The 20,337-nt window shown below is 40.2% G+C and overlaps 1 protein-coding gene across 2 annotated transcripts in view; it reads right to left on the bottom strand.

Annotated features, from left to right (window-relative positions):
- The window catches only part of LOC124776957 (fat-like cadherin-related tumor suppressor homolog), a gene marked incomplete at its 3' end in the record, with an annotated part of 338,653 nt that overhangs the window by 58,513 nt on the left and 259,803 nt on the right, over positions 1-20,337 (bottom strand). For both annotated transcript variants that reach the window (XM_047252191.1, XM_047252192.1), the window contains 1 exon segment: positions 38-171. In XM_047252191.1, coding sequence (XP_047108147.1) covers positions 38-171 — 134 coding nt within the window.

Raw genomic sequence — 20,337 nt, 5'->3', positions numbered from 1 at the left:
CTTCAGTTTTTGCAGGACACAATCATTAGCTACTCACTTCCTTGTCAAGACGGCGAGTTAGCGTCAGGTTCTTTGTCCCAGGGACTATCCTCAGTGGACTATCAATTTCTTGCAGATGGAGTTCTATGTTACCCACACCAAGGCTTGGATCACCCAAAATGTGAAGTATTCCTGCAAAGATGTTAAAAATCTGTAAATAATCTTTAAATATTATTCATGAGAGAGACCATTTATGAAAATGAGAACTACCGATACTTACTTTTAGGGAGTTTCAATCAGATAACAAGAGCTACTTACTTAGTTTTTCAAGAAGACAGGGGTGGTAAGCCAGACTCTGTCAAATTCACATGCTCGCTTTACTACCATTTGACTGGTCAGCGCACAAGACCAAGTGTAGCTTTTCAGCAACTTTCCATACTCACCTCTATTTCTTTGTAGCCAGCTCTCACAGTATGCGAGACTTCATACACCATTACACTTGCATATATTTCGACATGGGTGAAAAACATTTTGAAACTGTAAATAAACCACTACAGAGGTTTATACACTGCTGATAAAAAGCGAAGTATGTAGAAGGGGAGAAGGAATAAAAACTAAACTTTAGGGGTTGAAAGGGTATGTGATGTTATTGCAGTTATTACCAAATCAAGTCAGATTTACAAAGAACTTTGCAGTGAGCCCACTTCTCAGAATGACATCACACTCCCCTCTGGCCTGAATGCATGCACTGATGCAGTTGGAAAGGGTGTCACAAGGCTATTGTATCCTCTTCCGAGATGAGTTGGATCCAAAAGTGTTTTAACTGGTCCTTGATATCCTGGATACAAGTGTTGGGATTGAGTAAACGTCCAAGTTGGTCAGACACATATACTATAGGGGATTTATCTGCAGACCTTACTGGCCCTGCGAGTACCTCAGCATCGTGTAGGCAGTTCATAGACACACATGCTGTGTGTGGATGATACCGTCCTGTTGAAAAGTAGCACCGCAATACTATTGCATGAGAGGTAACACATGAGGTGGCAGAATATCTGGCATCACTGTGCCATCAGAATTCCCTTAATCACTACCAGTCATGCATGACCAGAAGCCATACAAAATGACTCCCCACAGGCCATGAGACCATTCCATTCACAACTTTTTTTATATTTATTTTTAGTTTACAACCTATGAAAGACAAAGGATGATCAGTTTTATGGCTAGCACTGCTGTTTGTGTGTGTTCATAAAGAGATTCTCAAATAGTGATGCTACTGACAGGACCTGCAATCTTTGGATGACAAATGGTTCTTACAAGCATTGCTAGAGAGAAAGATTTCTACTCCGTTTGCTCACTATTGTTTATGTGAACTCAGGGACTTCAAGCATACGTGATACGTGTGATAGATAATATTGCCCTGAGTTTATGTTTTACAATTTTTATAACGGAGATAAAAGAATTAAAGATTGTAAGAGGAAGGATTAACTTGCAGTTGTGGATGGACTGATCTGTTGGCGGTGATTCTTTAGAGGATGTCTGGACAATAACACAGGAAACCAAACCAAGTACAAGGAGTAAGATAAATAATATACAAAACTTGGCTGCATTTGCATGACTAGTTAGCATCCCGAAGTGCTGAATTTAGTAACTGACAGACAAGAGAATAGTATGTGCTTCATACAGTGCTGTAATGCATAAAAGTGACTCAGTTGCTAGCATCCTGGGCAGTGACTGTAGTAGCAGCCACCTATTTGGAAGAACTGTTTCAAGAATTGCAAATTGTGTAAGGTTAATGCATGAATGGTTTTATGAAATAATAGTCAGTAGAATTGGACTTGCCTCATCTCCTTGAGGTGTGGTTAGTAGGTTAAGGAGCCTATTGGTTTCTTTTTTCTATGGATACATAGAGCTGTAATTTTGCAAAGTAGTCAAAATGTCTAGAGAGAGAGAGAGAGAGAGAGAGAGAGAGAGAGAGAGAGAGAGAGAGAGAGAGAGAGGGAGGGATTGGTGAACACTTGACTATTATAGCCAATCAGGAAAAAGGCAAACATGAAGAAAGAGAAATTATAAATAAGGTAAGGGAAGAAGATTTAAACAAATTCCAAAGTATTGTGAAAGCAGTTAATATCAAAGTGGACCAACAATTATAACATTTTTCATCTCAGCTAGATAGCAAGTTTGATTCTAGATTAAATAAAGTAGAAGACAAAGTAACAACTTGGAATGATTCTGTTGCTGAGGTTATAGTAAAAGAGCAATAGAACAATGTTGATAGACTGGTAAACTACAAACTATGTACTGTGTGTTCAAGCAAGAGACAGCGTTTGTGAAAAATGGTAGCTACTGTGTTCAACATGAATTAGAGTCACTGAACAAAAATACAGCTGCAGAATACCAGAAGCTCAGACATGCATTATAAAAAGGCTGAGCGAGTGCGCTGTCAGTCAATACTCTTAGGATAACTGGTGTGGAATCAATAGAAAATGTAAAGGTGCAACAGAAGGAATCAATTAGTCATGATCATGACTCACCATAATACAAGGAACCAGACAGCACTGTTAAATTTGTTAGAGGGTAAGAACTATACAAGAGAATGAAGCATTATCATCTAACAATGTTTATAAGAATGTAGACTAAAGCGAGATAAATCAAGGAAATGGTAGTAACTGGAAAGAGGATTTAATGTTTTCTATGGACAAAGAAATAGTACAAAAATTTCCAAAATTTGATCCTCATGGAAAAACCCATCAGAATTATTTTTAAGTTCTTTCCACCGTATTTTGTCAACAGTTTAGGATGATAAGGAGAATATATGTTTTAATGTTTCAATCACATGGAGGGTAATGCACATCAATTGAGTTTATTAAATGTATACCAATTCGAGCCCTGTAAGGAGGTGAAAGGTACTGTGCTGCAACTCTGATAGCCTCTCCTGTGCAAATGTCAACCTCACCTTTGCATGGTGTACCCACTACCACAGATGAGGCTGTGGCAACCTAGTACTGGTGGCATAGCCAAACTGGACAAACAGAATGATAGAAAATGGCATTCGCACCCATATTGGTTTGGAGAGTAAAGGGACCAAACTACAAGGTCATCAGTGCCTTTTACTCATGTATTCCAGGGAGAAAGTAAAAAGGCATAAAATTAACTGGGAACCACTCTGAAAGGGAAGACAATAGATGCAAACCAAAAGGGGAAAATGTGCACTTAAAGGAAGAAAGCGGTGGAAGGTATTAAAATAATATAGCAGAGGGCCTGGGCTGGTTGATCATAAAAATAAAAGGAATGCACCAGCCACTCTGTAACACACTGAAATCTCCAGCCAAAGAAAAACAAAGGCTGGAGAAACACAAACAGGGTAAAGACTAACATCAAGGCAAACCAACAGCAAAGAAAAAGTGAGGAAGAGTTAAAAAAAAGAGTGAGGGTGAAGGCCTGGGAGAGAATGCCAGACACCCACCCACCCATAGATTGAGTAATAAAAAGGTAGAACTAGACCAGCTGTTGAGGCATTTTCTCCTGACACCATAGGCAGTGTGGCGGGAAGATTAAGTCTGCCTCAGGGTGACAGAAATTGTGCAGTCCAACAAGATGTTGACCACAGTCAAGTGGAAACCACAGCAACGATGAGATGGGTCCTCATGATGTAGGAGGTCACCGTGAGTCATCCAAGTATGGCCAATGCAGAGCCAGCAAAGGACAAGAGTGTCCCTGGGAGTGGTTCACATGGATTAGGTTCACATGGATTACCTCCACACATTTGTTGTCTCCTTGATAACACTTAGTTTATTTGTTCTACTGACAGTATCCCAGAACACAAAAACTTTACAGTGAAAGACCAATCGGAGATTAGTCTCCAGTGTGCTGATATCTAGGGTCGGTTTATTGGTAGCTTTTTTTAGCCAGCCTATCAGTAAGTTAATTGCCTGGAATCCTGACATGTCCTGGAGTCCAAATGAAGGACACTGGCACTCCACAGTTTTCGAGGGCATAAAGAGACTCCTGGACAGTGATTAGATAAGGATGGCAAGGGAAGCACTGGTCAAGAGCTTGTAGGCTGCTTAAGGAGTCACTGTAGATGACAAAGGACTTACCTGCACAGGAGTGGATACGCTCAAGAGTGAGAGAGACGACTACCAACTCTGCAGTGAAAACACTGCAGCTATCAGACAAGGAGTGCCATTCAGTACATCCAACATGAGCGTAAGCAAAACCAGTGCAGACTATTTCTGAGCCCTAGAACTCGCCAAGGATAGAGAAAAATTGCTGGTGGAGGGTCTCAGGTGGAACTGAGTCATTTGGACCTTACAACAGGTCCAGAAGAAGCTGTGGCCAAGGCATTGACCATGGAGGTGTACGTGAGTGGACCCGGAGGAAAGGTGGCAGAGGGAAAGATTCAAATTCTATGAGAAGGGACCGGACATGGACTGCAACTGAGATCCCCCATGTGGGCCACTGTTGTGGCCGATGGGTAGTTATGTTAGGGAAAAGGAGACGGTAATTTGGATTTTGAGGTGAACTACGAACATGGGAGGTATAAAGAACAAGCAGTTGTTGCCTCATCTGCAATGGAGGAACTCCACCTTCCACAAGGAGGCTGTTCACTGGGCTCGTTTGGAAAGCACCCATTGCAAGTCGAACTCCACAGTGGTGCTTCTTCCTTCTTCTTGTAGACAGAGTAAACAGCTTGTCTGGTACCAACGTCCCATAAGGAACCTTAGCAAGGAATCCTGTACTCTCTGCTATACTCCACATCTTCCAACCCAAGATGTTAGCGTCTGGAGTGAGATCAATATCAATTGCCCTCAATGTCTTGTAAATAGGAACACTGCACCACCAGCGATGATGATATTCACGTCGCAGAGGCATTGCTGAGGCACATTAACACAGGACTCCTTGCTAAGTTTCCTTATGGGACATTGGTGTCAGACAAGCCGTTTACTCTGTCTACAAGAAGAAGGAAGAAGCTCAATGCAGATGAGTATCTGTTCATATGGGCCACAGTAGGCAATAATAATTGTAAAATAAAGATCACTGGTGGCTGTATGTTCTACTATAGACAATAAAAATTACCTTCTCTCCTTCCCTTATCTCTCCCATTTTTTTTTTAATCTTACTCGCCAGATGTTAACATCTTGGGTTGGAAGACATGGAGTATAGCAGAGAGTACAGGACTCCTTGCTGAGGTTCCTTATGAGACATTGGTGCCAGACAAGCCGTTTACTCTGTGCCTGGTGGCCACAATGCTGAGAGTGATGCTGAACCATATGCCACGCTCCCGTAGTCAAGACGGGACTGCACAAGGGCTTTGTACAGGTGCAGCAGTGTAGGGTGATCTGTACCCCAGTCAGTGTAGCTAAGGCATTGGAGAATACTGAGATGCTGCCAGCAGATTTCCTTAAGCTGATGAAAATGGGAAAGCCAAGTCTCCACTACGTAATTGGTCATTGAGGTAAAGTTCTGGATGTGGGTGGAAGACAGAAATGCATGATGCAAGTCTTGGAGCACAAAAACTGAAAGCTGTGAGTGATGGCCCATGACTGTGTCTTTCATATGGCTCCCTGCAGTCAGTGTTCAGCCACACCAACAATAGAGGAGCAAAACAAAATACAAGTCGTCAGCATATAAAAAGGGTGATACAGAGGACATGACTGCCACTGCAATACCATTAATGGCCACTAAAAAGAGCCCTGTGGGACCCCATTCTCTTGGATATGGAGGGGAACAATGTGAAGCACCGAATAACTCTGAAGGTGTGGAGTGACAAAAAGTTCTGTACAAAAATCATGAGCTGGACTTGGAGACCCCACCCGTGCAATGTAGCAAGGATGTGGTGGTGCCAAGTGGTGTCATATGCTTTCATCAGGTCAAGAAAGACAGCAATAAGGGGTTGGCAGTAGGAAAAGGCCATTTGGATGGCAGACTCCTTGGTTGGGAGCAAGTGCCAAGGCTCAGAGGTGGTAGCCCCACTGTGGCAATTGGCTGTTGTAGGCTAACAACCCACAACTGCTTCAAATTAATATGTTAAAGAAACTAAGAGAGCCTGCTGGACAGTTGGGCTTCATCGAAGCCCTATGCTCTGCATAAGAGCAACAGGAAATAAGCCAAGTACATCAGGTTGAGTCCTATACTCAATTTGAAAGGAATTTAAAAGCCCAGTTTTGGTCATCTGGTGTGCAAAAAAGATGGTTGTTACAGTTTCTGGGACCAAGAGTTTGCACTGATTCGTGGTGTGGATACAGAAACCTCACAGAGTAAGAGTAAATGTAGTAACATATTGACTGAAGACAGTGTGTGGGGAAAATGAAGCAGATGAGGAATGTGGCAAACAAAATGCTGTCAGACCAAATAAAATTAGTTATAAAAGAAAAAGAATTTGAAACCACTCATAACAATTTACCACATACGAGTAAAGGGATAGCACCAAAGGGAACTATATAAGAGTGTACTGAGGGAGAACCAACCCTCGAAACAATAAAATGGGCAGAACTTAGAGAGTTTAAGAAAAAGCAATAGACAAAAATGGTTAATGCAAAAATTAGAAAATAAGCTATAGATTACTAAACGAAATTTAATCAGAAAGCAGATTTTCCAAAATATTAGGTAAGAGAATGAGTATTGTTAAGGATGCGCATGATGATGATAAAATGGATAGGCAAATTAAGAAATTTTTCAATCTTCATCAAAGATCATTTGAGGCGAAAGAAATTTGACTTCTCAATGCACTAGTTAGTAAAGATCCCATGTCACAACAAAAATTAGGGCTATACAGTGGGTATGATTTAAAAAAGTATGTAGCTGACTTGCCTAACAATAAAAAAAGACTGCATATAATCGAACAAAACAAAAGAAGGAATAAGCCAAATAGGAGAAAAACTAGTCCAGAGGAAAATTTGAGATTCAAGAAGGAAAGATTTGGTTGGTTTGTTGAGAACAGGAGGGAGGGAGGGGGGAGGCAGGGAGGGGGGGGACTGTGAGACTAGGGTTGCCTCAGAGATGCTTCTCACTATGGGACACCAGCAATGCTGCCAACCTTTCCTGATCCCAATACCATATCATGATCAAGAGAACGGGGATGGCACCATGGGGAGAAGACACAAGAAAAGTGGAAACAAAACGGCACAAAAGATCAGACAAAATGTATGGAAAAGGGGCAGGAGAACCAGCCAGTGTGAAGGCAAGCTCAAGACCTCCATAACCAACACCTATGCTAACTGAGGGTCTCCAATTCCAGAAGGAAATTCAGGTTAACATTGGAGGACAAACCACTTTCACAAAGAAAACCAAGGGCGGACGTAACCAAGCGAGGGCTGTCCACTAAAACCCAGGACAATGAAGATGGGAGGGTGTATTTAGTGCGAAAGACCAAAAGATGGGGACAGCACAGCAAAATGTGGTTCACCATGGGGGAGAGTCCCGCAGCTACAATAGGGCAATAGTGGAGGAGGGGGGGGGGGGGGGGGGGGTTCATTGCAGGGTAAAAAACCATGGGTCAACCTAGTATGGCTGACACAGCTGAACTGATAACCGAAACCACACTCCTTTCAGTTATCTGAGACTACAGACATGTGTGCGAGTTGCATTTGCGTGACCAATTTTAGCTCAAGGGGTTGGCATATAATAGGGAATTATGCACAGTGTATGAACCAGCATGTCATTTAAAAGACGACTTTCAGGCAGACCACTTCCCATCAACACTGATCAACGACCATTAACTGACAACATCTGCAACCTATGAACTGACTGCTGCTCACGGCATTTTCGATATCTAGATTGCATTGCACCATTTTTGACCTATGTATGACTTCTTCACAGTGCAGACAATGGCGTCACAGACACACTCTCTCATGGATCAATGCACTCTCAGTAGATATTCGTTACAACAAGCTGGTCCAGACACAACTATAGGACACACAATTACTAGACCAACTATGCAACATCACAACCGACTTCCAAATCGAATGTCACACAATTCCTGGTTTGTCAACATAAGTCATGTGTGATGTGTCACAGAGCACTCAAGATTCCTTGTCCAACTCATTACAAGAAAGGCTATTTTCTACTGACTGCACAGTTGTCACATCCATGCATGTGGCCATCCGAAAACTGATCATGAACCATTTTGTATGACTGAATATCAAATGTGTTTGAACGCCTTGTATCAAAGCTTGTACAGCCTGCAAACCCTCTAACATAGGCTGGAATGCACAGCTGAAACACAACCACTATTCGATACTTGAGGGTCACTTCCAGGATGTGCACCTGGATCTGTTTGTGACCACTCCCTGAATCAGGTGGCTTCCACTACATCTTTCAGCTGTCAGTTGTGTCATCCATTGTGTTGTTCATTGTGTGGAAGCCATGCCACATTCAGATGTCATGGCAGAATCCATGGAGAAGGCATTTGTTCCCTTACAGATTCTTTTTGGTTGCCCTTACTGTATCACGACTGATCAAGTCCGCCAATTTGAATCCGCACTCTCCACCAAACACTGCAATTTGTGTGGTATTCAGGGGCTCCAAACCACAGCCTGCAACCATCATAGCAATTGTTTAGTGGAGCACTGGCACCACATACTTAAAATATTGGTCATGTGTCACAGAGGTGGTTGGATGGAATATCTGCTGTGTATGCTCTTGGACATGTGTCCAGTGTATAAGAGCCCTCCACAACTATTGAATGGTGAACCTCTTACACTACTGGCAGACTTTTTATCATGAATGCAACTGCCAATGGACATGGAACTCCCTACATCATCTGCAAGGTCAATCTGCACATCGCACACCTCAGGATACCACCCCTGCAGACACACGGACCACACAAAATCCTTTCATAAACCCCTAAAAAGACTCAAATGATGTTGTGCTGAGGGAACCATCTTATTCCGGCCCCCAAAGAATGATAAAACAAAGCGACAACACCTTGATACAATACTGCAATGCCTGTGTTGGTCAGGGGTACGATATAATGTTCCTTCAGTCTCATAGCTGACAACACATGGGAGTTTGGTCTGGCCATGAAGCATGCTCAGCTAGCATAATGATAAGGTGACTGCTCATGAGAGGTGAGAAATCTGGGTTTTTGATATTCTACTCTATGGAAAACTCACAGATGTTAAAGTGAATGTCTCAAGCCTGTGTGGATCCTACACGATACCCCCAGTATAGTTGACAATGCTGTGACCCACTTAGACACCAATTTACATACCACCCAAGACAATGTCAGTGCATCAGATACATTGGACGAGAGTGACACTTTCATGGTTTGCCTCAATATGCAGCAATTTCAACTGGAGGATGTGTTGGTGACTTTCTTACCAATGAAGGTTAGTATGGAGAATGCAGGCTGATGAAGGATCTCTTCCTAGACAGTTCACTCACAGCTACAAACTCCCATATGACGCTGACCCAGACAAGATTACATCTATGTTATCTGCTGGTGGAATCCTCACTGTCATGGCTGCAAGGAAACATCTTCCATTTGAGCTTGCACAAATGGAGGATGACCGGTGTAACATATCAATCATGGCAATAGAAACAAACAAGGGTCAAGAGAGAGTATGGCTATAAGTACCATATAGGGTTATTCTTTTTAGGTTTCTAAGATAAATGAGGTAGGTGGAGCTATTGGGGATAGCCAAGAGTACCTGATTTGGAAGAAAGCAGGTATCTGTATTTTCTTTCAGTGGGTTCTGCGTAGTCTTCACTTGTGTTGTTGTTGTTGTTGTCTTCAGTCCTGAGACTGGTTTGATGCAGCTCTCCATGATACTCTGTCCTGTGCAAGCTGCTTCATCTCCCAGTACCTACTGCAACCTACATCCTTCTGAATCTGTTTAGTGTAGTCATCTCTTGGTCTCCCTCTTTGATTTTTACCCTCCACACTGCCCACCAATACTAAATTTGCGATCCCTTGATGTCTCAGAATGTGTACTACCAACCGATCCCTTCTTCTAGTCACGTTGTGCCACAAACTCCTCTTCTCCCCAATCCTATTCAATACCTCCTCATTAGTTATGTGATCCACCCATCCAATCTTCAGCATTCTTCTGTAGCACCTCATTTCGGAAGCTTCTATTCTCTTCTTGTCCAAACTATTTATTGTCCATGTTTCACTTCCATGCATGGCTACACTCCAAACAAATACTTTCAGAAAAGACTTCCTTACACTTAAATCTATACTCAATGTTAACAAATTTCTCTTCTTCAGAAACGCTTTCCTTGCCATTGCCAGTCTACATCTTATATCCTCCCTACTTCGACCATCATCAGTTATTGCGCTCCCCAAATAGCAAAACTCATTTACTACTTTAAGTGTCCCATTTCCTAATTTAATTCCCTCAGCATCACCCGACTTAATTCGACTTCATTCCATTATCCTCATTTTGCTTTTGTTGATGTTCATCTTATATCCTCCTTTCAAGACACTGTCCATTCCGTTCAACTGCTCTTCCAAGTCCTTTGCTGTCTCTGACAGAATTACAATGTCATCGGCGAACCTCAAAGTTTTTATTTCTTCTCCCTGGATTTTAATACCTACTCTGAATTTTTCTTTTGTTTCCTTCACTGCTTGCTCAATATACAGATTGAATAACATTGGGGAGAGCCTACAACCCTGTCTCACTCCCTTCCCAACCACTGCTTCCCTTTCATGTCCCTCGACTCTTATAACTGCCACTGGTTTCTGTACAAATTGTAAATAGCCTTTCGCTCCCTGTATTTTGCCCCTGCCACCTTTAGAATTTGAAAGAGAGTATTCCAGTCAACATTGTTAAAAGCTTTCTCTGAATCTACAAATGCTAGAAACGTAGGTTTGCGTTTCCTTAATCTAGCTTCTAAGATAAGTCGTAGGGTCAGTATTGCCTCACGTGTTCCAATATTTCTACGGTATCCAAACTGATCTTCCCCGAGGTCGGCTTCTACTAGCTTTTCCATTTGTCAGTAAAGAATTCGCGTTAGTATTTTGCAGCTGTGGCTTTTTAAACTGATAGTTCGGTAATTTTCACATCTGTCAACACCTGCTTTCTTTGGGATTGGAATTATTATATTCTTCTTGAAGGCTGAGGGTATTTCGGCTGTCTCATACATCTTGCTCACCAGATAGTAGAGTTTTGTGAGGACTGGCTCTCCCAAGGCCAAGGCCAAGGAGTTCTAATGGAATATTGTCTACTCCAGGGGCCTTGTTTCGACTTAGATAGTTCAGTGCTCTGTCAAACTCTCCACGCAGTATCGTATCTCCTATTTCATCTTCATCTACATCCTTTTCCATATTATTGTCCTCAAGTACATTGCCCTTGTATAGACACTCTATATATTCCTTTCACCTTTCTGCTTTCCCTTCTTTGCTTAGAACTGGGTTTCCATCTGAGCTCTTGATATTCATACAAGTGGTTCTCTTTTCTCCAAAGGTCTCTTTAATTTTCCTGTAGGCAGTATCTATCTTACCCCTAGTGAGATAAGCCTCTACATCCTTACATTTGTCGTCTAGCCATCCCTGCTTAGCCATTTTGCACTTCCTGTCGATCTCATTTTTGAGACGTTTGTATTCCTTTTTGCCTGCTTCATTTACTGCGTTTTTATATTTTCTCCTTTCATCAATTAAATTCAATATTTCTTCTGTTACCTAAGGATTTCTACTAGCCCTCGTCTTTCTACCTACTTGATCCTCTGCTGCCTTCACTACTTCATCCCTCAAAGCTACCCATTCTGCTTCTACTGTATTTCTTTCCAGCATTTCTGTCAATTGTTCCCTTATTCTCTCCCTGAAACTCTGTACAACCTCTGGTTTAGTCAGGTTATCCAGGTCCCATCTCCTTAAATTCTCTCTTTTTTTGTTGTATAAGTTGGATGATGGATATTCAGTAAAACACCATAAACAGTGTGGCAAGATATGATATTAAGTAGGAAATTATAGTTCCAACAGAATAACTTATTTTGATTGCATAATGAAAGAGCAAATGTGTTCCCTAACCAATGTATGCATCATTATTCTGAATGTCAGTAACACTGACTGTTAATCTAGTACATCATACCTGAGCATCCACAAAGAACTGGAAAATACTCGCTTGCTCTCTATGTAGGAGCAGAGAAAAAGACTTCCTATATAGCAATGAATAATGATAATCTTAGCAAATTAAACCTCTGATCTTTTTGCAAATTTAGTCAAACAGTAAAATACATACGTAACTTACACATTTTTCAAAAAGGGTAATAATATTTACATAATCAACCTGATGGAAACAAATGAGGTTGTATACACATTAAAAGGGAACACTTGTAGCTTGTTTGAAGGGTAGGCCAATGTAATGGACCAGTATTGTTCACTCACAATTACTTTTTTCCCCCTTCATGCTAACATGCTTCGGTTTTTTCCTCTGCATCCACAAGAGCAAATTTTGGTAGGTCGATATTCTCTATATATTCTCTATTTTCTCAGAGAATTTAGTAATGTGGGTGGCCACAACCATTTAACTTCATAATGAATGGCAGTAAAATAACTGCAAGACCATTGTAATTGGCGATTTGTTTATTGTCACAACCAGTTTTGCTGCATTAAAACAACATCCTCGGGTAAAAACAGTTTCAAATTAGAGTACCAAGATGCTCCCAATGTCCTTAGTCAAAAAGCAAAAATCTGAAGAGGCAAATTCGTCAAAATAAATAAAACAGGACACGGGGTGAATAGTGTGGTGGTGCACCAGTAGTGCATGTACACACCTGACCACCTTCTGTGCTGTATGCAAGCACCACATGTATGCCAGCACACTATTTGCCCCAATCTCCTGTCTTATTTATTTTGATGACTTTGCTTCTTCAGGGGTTTGATTTTTTACTGTGAACATTGGGGGTATCTTGGTGTGCTAATGTGATACTGTTTGCACCTGAGAATGCTGTTTTAATGCAGTGAAACCAGTTGTGACAAATCACCAATTACAGCTGCCTTGCAGCTCATTTACTTCTCTGTTTTCTTTTACAAACTGTGCAATTCGCGCAGGCTAAATGATAAGATTTCTGGTGGTGCCTTGTGTTGGAAACAATTGTGACTGCGAGAGGCAGCTTGGAGGACAGAGAGTAGCTGTTGGCTGACAGATGGCAGTATGTGAATAATCGTGTAAGCTAACAAAATAATTACTAAGAGACTGTGAAAAAAATAAAGACAAATAATATCTTTGTGAACATCAATCTCTGACAAAGAAAAGAAAAGATTTTTGATAAAATGAAGGGGACATAGCTTTTGGAAGAATTGTTCATATATAAGAAAGGAATAATGTTTCTGTAAAATAATAACTGTTTTATCAGTTTTTCTCTCTTGTGTAATGTAAGACAGAAGGTATATTAATTTTTTTATTTATAGTGTTTCAAAGAAACTATAGAAAGTCAAGACAGTATTGTTTTCTTTTAAATAAGACCTAATACTGCTTTGTAATGTTGACCTATAATCAGTGTTAGTTGTAGAGAAACATAAGCAGAAATTTTACTTATGAAGCTCATTAGCTGTAATTTTCCGCTAGAAACGAAAACTATATTGTGGCAGTGCTCAGTTTTTCTCTTTTTTATCTTCAGCAACTTTATTACCAAACACGTAAAAGACTCAAGCCCTTTGCAACATTGGTGAAAAAAGAAATAAATAGACAAATAAATAAATTCACTGGAAACAGTTTTCATGTAACTGCATAAAGCTGCTCTTGAGAAATAGTAAATAGATCTGAAATGTATTATTTTTTTATGTTGTATTATTGCATGTATGACACTCTGGCCTGAAGCCAAAAAACAAATATAAACTAGCAGACTGTCTTATGGAGTTAATGCTCCATAGAGATGGAGAAAGCTTTCTGTGAACTTCAGGTGATCCTACAAAGTGTAGCAGTCCTCACTCATCCAGTACTAACTATGCCCCTGGAAAGAGTTGTAGACAATAACTAAACAGTGACAGGTGCAGCCTACTCCAACAAGTCTAGCAACATTGGCAACAGCTATTTTTCTTAAAAAGTGTTGCAACAAGTGCAGCAGCTGTGGAGTGCATGTGGTAAAACTACTCACAGTTTATGAAGCTGTTATATATTTCTGCCCACAAATTGATACTTGCTCTGTGATAATTTTCACAGGCCACAAACTGATTGTCTTCATTTTCTGTAACACCAGTGACAAGTGTTCACCTTTGTGATAGCTCAGGCAGAGTTTGTCACCTGATTTATGACATATGTGCCACATAAGAGGAGAAGAAAACATCACATCCAATTACTTTTTGCATATCTGTGTTTGCCAAACACTTGTCATGGCTCAGACTGCAGGTCCACAACTACAGCATTTCTTGGATGACCCCTCCAAGGGGGCTGACTCACACAAAACCAAGTGCCAGGGACCACAGTAACACTATGGTGCAATGTCTACTGGCAGAAGTAAAGGTCCAACATTTTGCCAAAATGGTGCAAAGCAGCCTTCAACAGTGTTAACAATTTGTCACATCCAAGAGCAAACATGACTGTCAAGTTACTGACCGACCATTTAGTGTCACCATTCATTAAAATAGAGGTCCTTACATGGGTAAACTCATGTATTTAATGCCAGCAATGTGAAGTGGGATGACGTGCACCCACTACCCATCGGACAGCTTCAAGGCTTTACAGCAAGATTCACCCACGTCCATATCGACCACTTATGTCTCCTTTCACCTGCACACAGCTACAGATATCTATCCACAGTGGTAGACTGATGTACCTGATGGGCAGAAGCTTCACTCATTGCAGACATTTTTGCTGAGACAATATCACAGACTTATCACCACCTCTATAGCCTGGTTCAGTACCCATCACTACAAATGCGGGCTAATAACTGAAAACTGTTTCATTCCAAGAATTGTCTAACTTACGCAATATTCAGTGTCATCATATGACAACCTACCATTCCACAACTGAGAGAATGGTAGAAGGCTGGTACTGAACTCTGAAGACAGCTCTCGTGTGGCACCACAAGAAAGGACAGAGGTCCTACCCTTGTTCCTCTCGGGGCTTCATGTAGTGTACAAGCCAGACACACTAGCATAATTAGCAGAAATGGCATATTGGAAGATGTTATGCATAACTGCAGACTATCTAACATTTGCACCACTGCCATCTACAGTGGCACTGCCGCAGTTGTTACAGCAAATCTAAGACGACATAGCCAAGGTCTGTCACCTGTCTGTTTTGTGCCATAGTGAGCACCCTACTTTGTCCACAAAGCTTTGTAAGATTATTCTCACATGATGCTCCAACACAGATCATCAAATCACTGCTCCAACCACTGTGGACTGCTTCCTTCTTGGTGCTGCAGTGGGGAGACCACACCATTGATATTTCCAAAATGGCAAAACCACAGAAGTCTTTCAAGCATGTCAAGGCAGCATGGGTCTCAAATTCACCCGTACAAGACATCATGCCACCAAGACTGCCACAAGCTTCACACACCTGGAGACACCGGTGCAGACATGACATGTTGCCAGAACCCTCAATCAGCCAGCAGCTGTGCAGTCACTGCATCCAACAGCTGCAAATGTGACATGGCCAAAAGTCTGCACAAGAGCCGTCCAGCAAATAAATTTTAAATTTCTTTGTGGTCTGCACTATAGGGGTTGGGACACATGGGGGGCGGGGGGGTGGAGGGGGGAGGGGGGAGGAGGCGAGTTGAGAGAGAATAAGGGAATAATTGATGTAGCAACTAACTATACTGTGTGTTACCTCTGGTATAAGGATTACCTTTGAAGCTACTCTCAGTTTTCATGCTCAGTTATGAATGTGTATTTGTGTTAGAAAAACAGTAAATCTGTGTGCTTGAGTTGTGTGAGGTGTGTAAGCCTTACCCACAAGAGTATTCTTTTGGTTGAATTCAAGGAATGTGAGTCAGTGATTACAATTGTAGTAGAAGTCGTCTATCCTCTATGACAGTTTGTGAATAAAATATTTTAAATATCCTACTAAACACTCCCAAAGTTAGATTTCCAATTTAAAATATGTTTTTCAGGAACTGTCATCCAGGATAGACCACTTCTATGACAACAAGTGCCCACGTGACACTGTCCATGCCGTGGAAAAGTTTCAATATTTTTATTGAGTATTTTTCAAACACTAAAGTCATGAATATATGCTCAATAATTGCTGCTTCTCATGGAGTGCAGCTTTCATTGGACCAAACAGGTGAAAGTCTGAAGGTGAGAGAATCAGGTTGTAGAGTGGATGCAGAACAACAGTCCAATAAAGTTTTGTGAGCTCCCCTTGCCTGCACATACTCGTGACAGGCCTTGTATTGCCATGGAGAAGGAGTAGATCATTTTAATTTTTGTAGCAATGAAAACACTGAAGTCATTTCTTCAATTTGCTGAGGATAGCACAACAAACTACATAGTGGATTGTTGCACCATGAGGGGGGACATTAAACATGATAACCCCTTCAGAGTCCCGGAAGACTGTCACCATGACTTTACCAGCTGAAGGTGCAGCTTTCCACTTCATCTTCAGAGAAGAGCTGATGTGGTGAGACTCCAAGGATTGCCATTTTGTTTCCAGCTCAAAGTGATACACCCTTGTTTCATCACCTGTGATGATGTATGACAAAAAATTGTCATGATCAGCCTTCTAAAGTACAAGCAATGCCACACACATGCTCCTTCATTGCTCTTTACGGTCTTCTGTTAGGAGGCAAGGAATCCAGCAGGCACACACATTTGAGTACCCCAACTGGTGACAGGTGTGTCACCACCACTACAGATATGTCCAACTGTACAGTGAGGTGTTCCATTGTGATCCATCAGTCACCTAGAATGAGTGTGTCACAAGTTCTAATGATGCAGGAGCCATAGCTGTGTGTGGCCAGACAGCACAATGGAGATCAGACATGTTTCCATGACTTTGTTGTGATGATGACAGACACCTCTCCCACCAACTTGCCTCGCTTTAGTTCACTGCCAAGTCTCTGTAGACTTCTGCAAGTGCCTACGAATATATGTGATGTTCTGGTTTTCCGCCAAAAGATACTCGATAACAGCTCTCTGTTTTAACTGAATCTCTTGTTAGACACCATTTTGTAGGCTATGTATAGTGCTGCCACCTGCTGGAACTTCACGAAACTATTGGGGTAAAGAGAGAATAATCCACAATGTCCAACCACAAACTCTGCATATTTTCAACTGAAATTGCCTGAGACAAAAAAAGTACTTCATTGCTTACTGAGAACCCCTCATACCTCTCCTTGCACTTGAAACAATGACATAATGACAGGGGTTTGAAGAGGATGAGGTACTCAAGACTGCTGTTATCATCTGGTTTCATTTCCAGGCAGAGAACTTCTAATACTAAAGAAGCAAGCCAACTGCTAGGGTATCTGCCAGCATCTTTTCATTCTTAGTTTCTCATTAAAATGAAAATTTTGAAATTTTAGTTCCACAACACTTCTTTCCTTCTTTATCAGACATTTCTAGCATGATTCCCAGATAATAATCTTGTGCTAGAAAATGGTACCTACACAATATTGGAAGAAGCTACAACACAACTCAGGAGTTTAATAGTTACTTCAAAAAATATAATTCTATCTTAAATAAAATAATAAAGGAGACAAAGAAATGAGACAATGACAAATACATAGAAGAGGCTTCAAATAGAACCAAAGCAATCTGGCAAGTTGTAAAGAAAGAAACTGAAACTTACAAAAATAGAGTTAATAATATTGTATTAAAGGCTGGCTTAGAAAACATTAATAATCCACAGGAAGTAGCTAATACTGTTGGATGACTGACTGGGCTGGGACATATAACAAACCACAATCACAGTCTGTTCTGGTGAAGTGGAAAGTGTTTTACTACGTTATTTGTGAAAAATGCTTGTTATAGTTATGTGTGCATCACAACACCTCAGCATTATATGGAGAATGGAAGTACTTGCCACACGAAAACTTAAGTAAAAACGAATATAGGCACGAAAACATCGTGAAAAACTGAATTACATTCTAGAAGATAGGTTAACTCCCAGCAAAAAAATTTTCTCATCAACATCATTTGGTTGCAGATGACAAGCTAGCTGTAGTAATTAACACACAAGTGATTCAGAAAATTCATGCACACCAAATGTAAAGGCATTTACAAAAGAAACTATCTGTTGTTTGAACTAAAAATGCACATAATTTTATAATCATTTAACGAAAATGTTCACATTGCAGAATAAATAAAAACGAAAACCCACTGATGATGGCACAGTGGTGCCGAAACATGTTTGGGTACTGAGAAAAACGGTGTTTTGCATAACTGGTGGACCTCACATTCAACAATTTTAACTGCAAACACAGCCAATACAAGGAGCTGCAAATCAAAATGATGGATAGTAGCTAATATGTTTAATAACTATTTTATAAATGTAACAGAGAAACTACTCCAATAGAAAACAGTGTACAGAAAGAGAGAAAAAAGTCTCAAACAAATCAATGTTTCTGTACCCAAAAAATGTAGAATATGTACAGGTTACAATAAAAAGTCTCAAAATGAAACACACTGTGGGTGCAGATGATATACATAATTTCATTATAAAGAAATGTGGGGTCTTTATCACTGAGCCCTTAACTCACCTATGTAACCTATCTTTTGCTACAGGAACTTTTCCTTCATGTTTGAAAATAGCAAAAGTAAAGCCATTATACAAGAAAGAAAACAAAGATGATATTTCCAACTACAGACCATTGGCACTTCTGTCTGTTTTCTCAAAAATATTAGAAAGGCTCTTCAATAAGAGACCAACAGACTTCTTAGAGGATAATAGCATTCTGTCGGAATCTCAAAATGGATTTAGAGCAAACTGTTCAACCAAATAAGCAGGTCACTCCTTTCTGTTAGGGGCACTGGTAGCATTAGACAACAAAAAAACTTACCATGGGCATATTTTTAGATTTGTCAAAGGCATTTGACACCATAAATCATGACAAATTGCTACACAAGCTAGAAAATCTATCTTAAGGACAGGGAACAATATGTGGAACTAGATCAGGAAAGGGATAATGTCATTAGGAAATACAATTCCAAGCTACTAACTGTTAAATATGGAGTGCCACAAGGATCAGTAATGGGTCCTGTTCTGTTCTTACTCTATGTAAATGACCTAAACATAAGCAATGTCAGCAGTAAAATATTTCAATTTGCAGACGATCCGAGTGTTCTAATTACAGGAAACTCAGAAGAAACTCTTGTAAAAAACATATGAGAAGCCACTGACAGACTAACATGTTAGTTCGATAATAACAACTTAATAATAAACACTGGAAAAACTGTAGCTATGGATATACACACAACACAAACAAATAATCTGATGTCACCCAATCTAGAACTATATGGACAGACAATTACCAAAACAGCCTGTACCAAATTCCTTGGACTTCATCTACAAGACAACTTGAAATGGAAAGCACATATTGAGCAAATGAACAAAAAATTAAGTACTGCTTGTTTTGTGTTACATACATTAAAGAATTGTACCAGCTACAACTCTCTTCAATGTCTACATTATGCAGTTTTACACTCTCACCTCCAGAATGGGATTATGTTCTGGGGAAATTCTGGGGTTGCCGTCAAAACATTCAAAATTCAAAACAAATTATAAGAATAATGGAAGGGGTAGATAATCGCAAATCATGTAAACCATTGTTTCAAAAAAGGATGATCCTGCCACTTCCTTGCATATATATTTACTTGAAAATGTAATGTATTTAATGCAAAACTTACATACAAAAAGACCATTCATCACTCAAAATCACACAATACACAGCTATGATACAAGAAAAAAATTGGATGTACATGTTCAAAGCACCAACACAAAGTTATTTCAAAACAGTCTTATCCATCCTAGTGTATCAAACTACACAATGCCTTACCAGATACCATTAAACATATACAAAACATTTGCCACTTCAAATCTAAATTGAAGTCGTACTTGGTTGATCACTGCTTTTACACAGTAAATGAATACCTACAAAAATAAATTTTTCTATGTTAACCCAGTGTGGTCTCATACAAAAGGACATTTGTATATTATCTCTCTGTACACAGTGGAACAACATTTATTTAAGTATTCATCATTAATTAATATATTAATGTGTGTTATTATGTACACAGGTATATTATATGTAAAACTGTTAATATTAACATAAAAATCCAAATAACGCTTGCACATTGTGCAACTGTAGATGAAAACGGATCCATAAATCAAACCATTAAATCAATAATATTATATTAAGATTAAAATTTCACGCCACTGATTATTATTATTATTTCTTTCTTGTCTCAGACATTATGTCTGGTTAAAAATGGAAGGTGACGCAGACCTTGATCAAGCGTGACTTCCTTTT

The sequence above is a fragment of the Schistocerca piceifrons genome, chromosome 2 (genome assembly GCF_021461385.2).
Source record: "Schistocerca piceifrons isolate TAMUIC-IGC-003096 chromosome 2, iqSchPice1.1, whole genome shotgun sequence".
Lineage (NCBI taxonomy): Eukaryota > Metazoa > Arthropoda > Insecta > Orthoptera > Acrididae > Schistocerca > Schistocerca piceifrons.
Note: the sequence above shows the minus strand (reverse complement) of the source record. Positions and strands in the feature narration are given on the sequence as shown.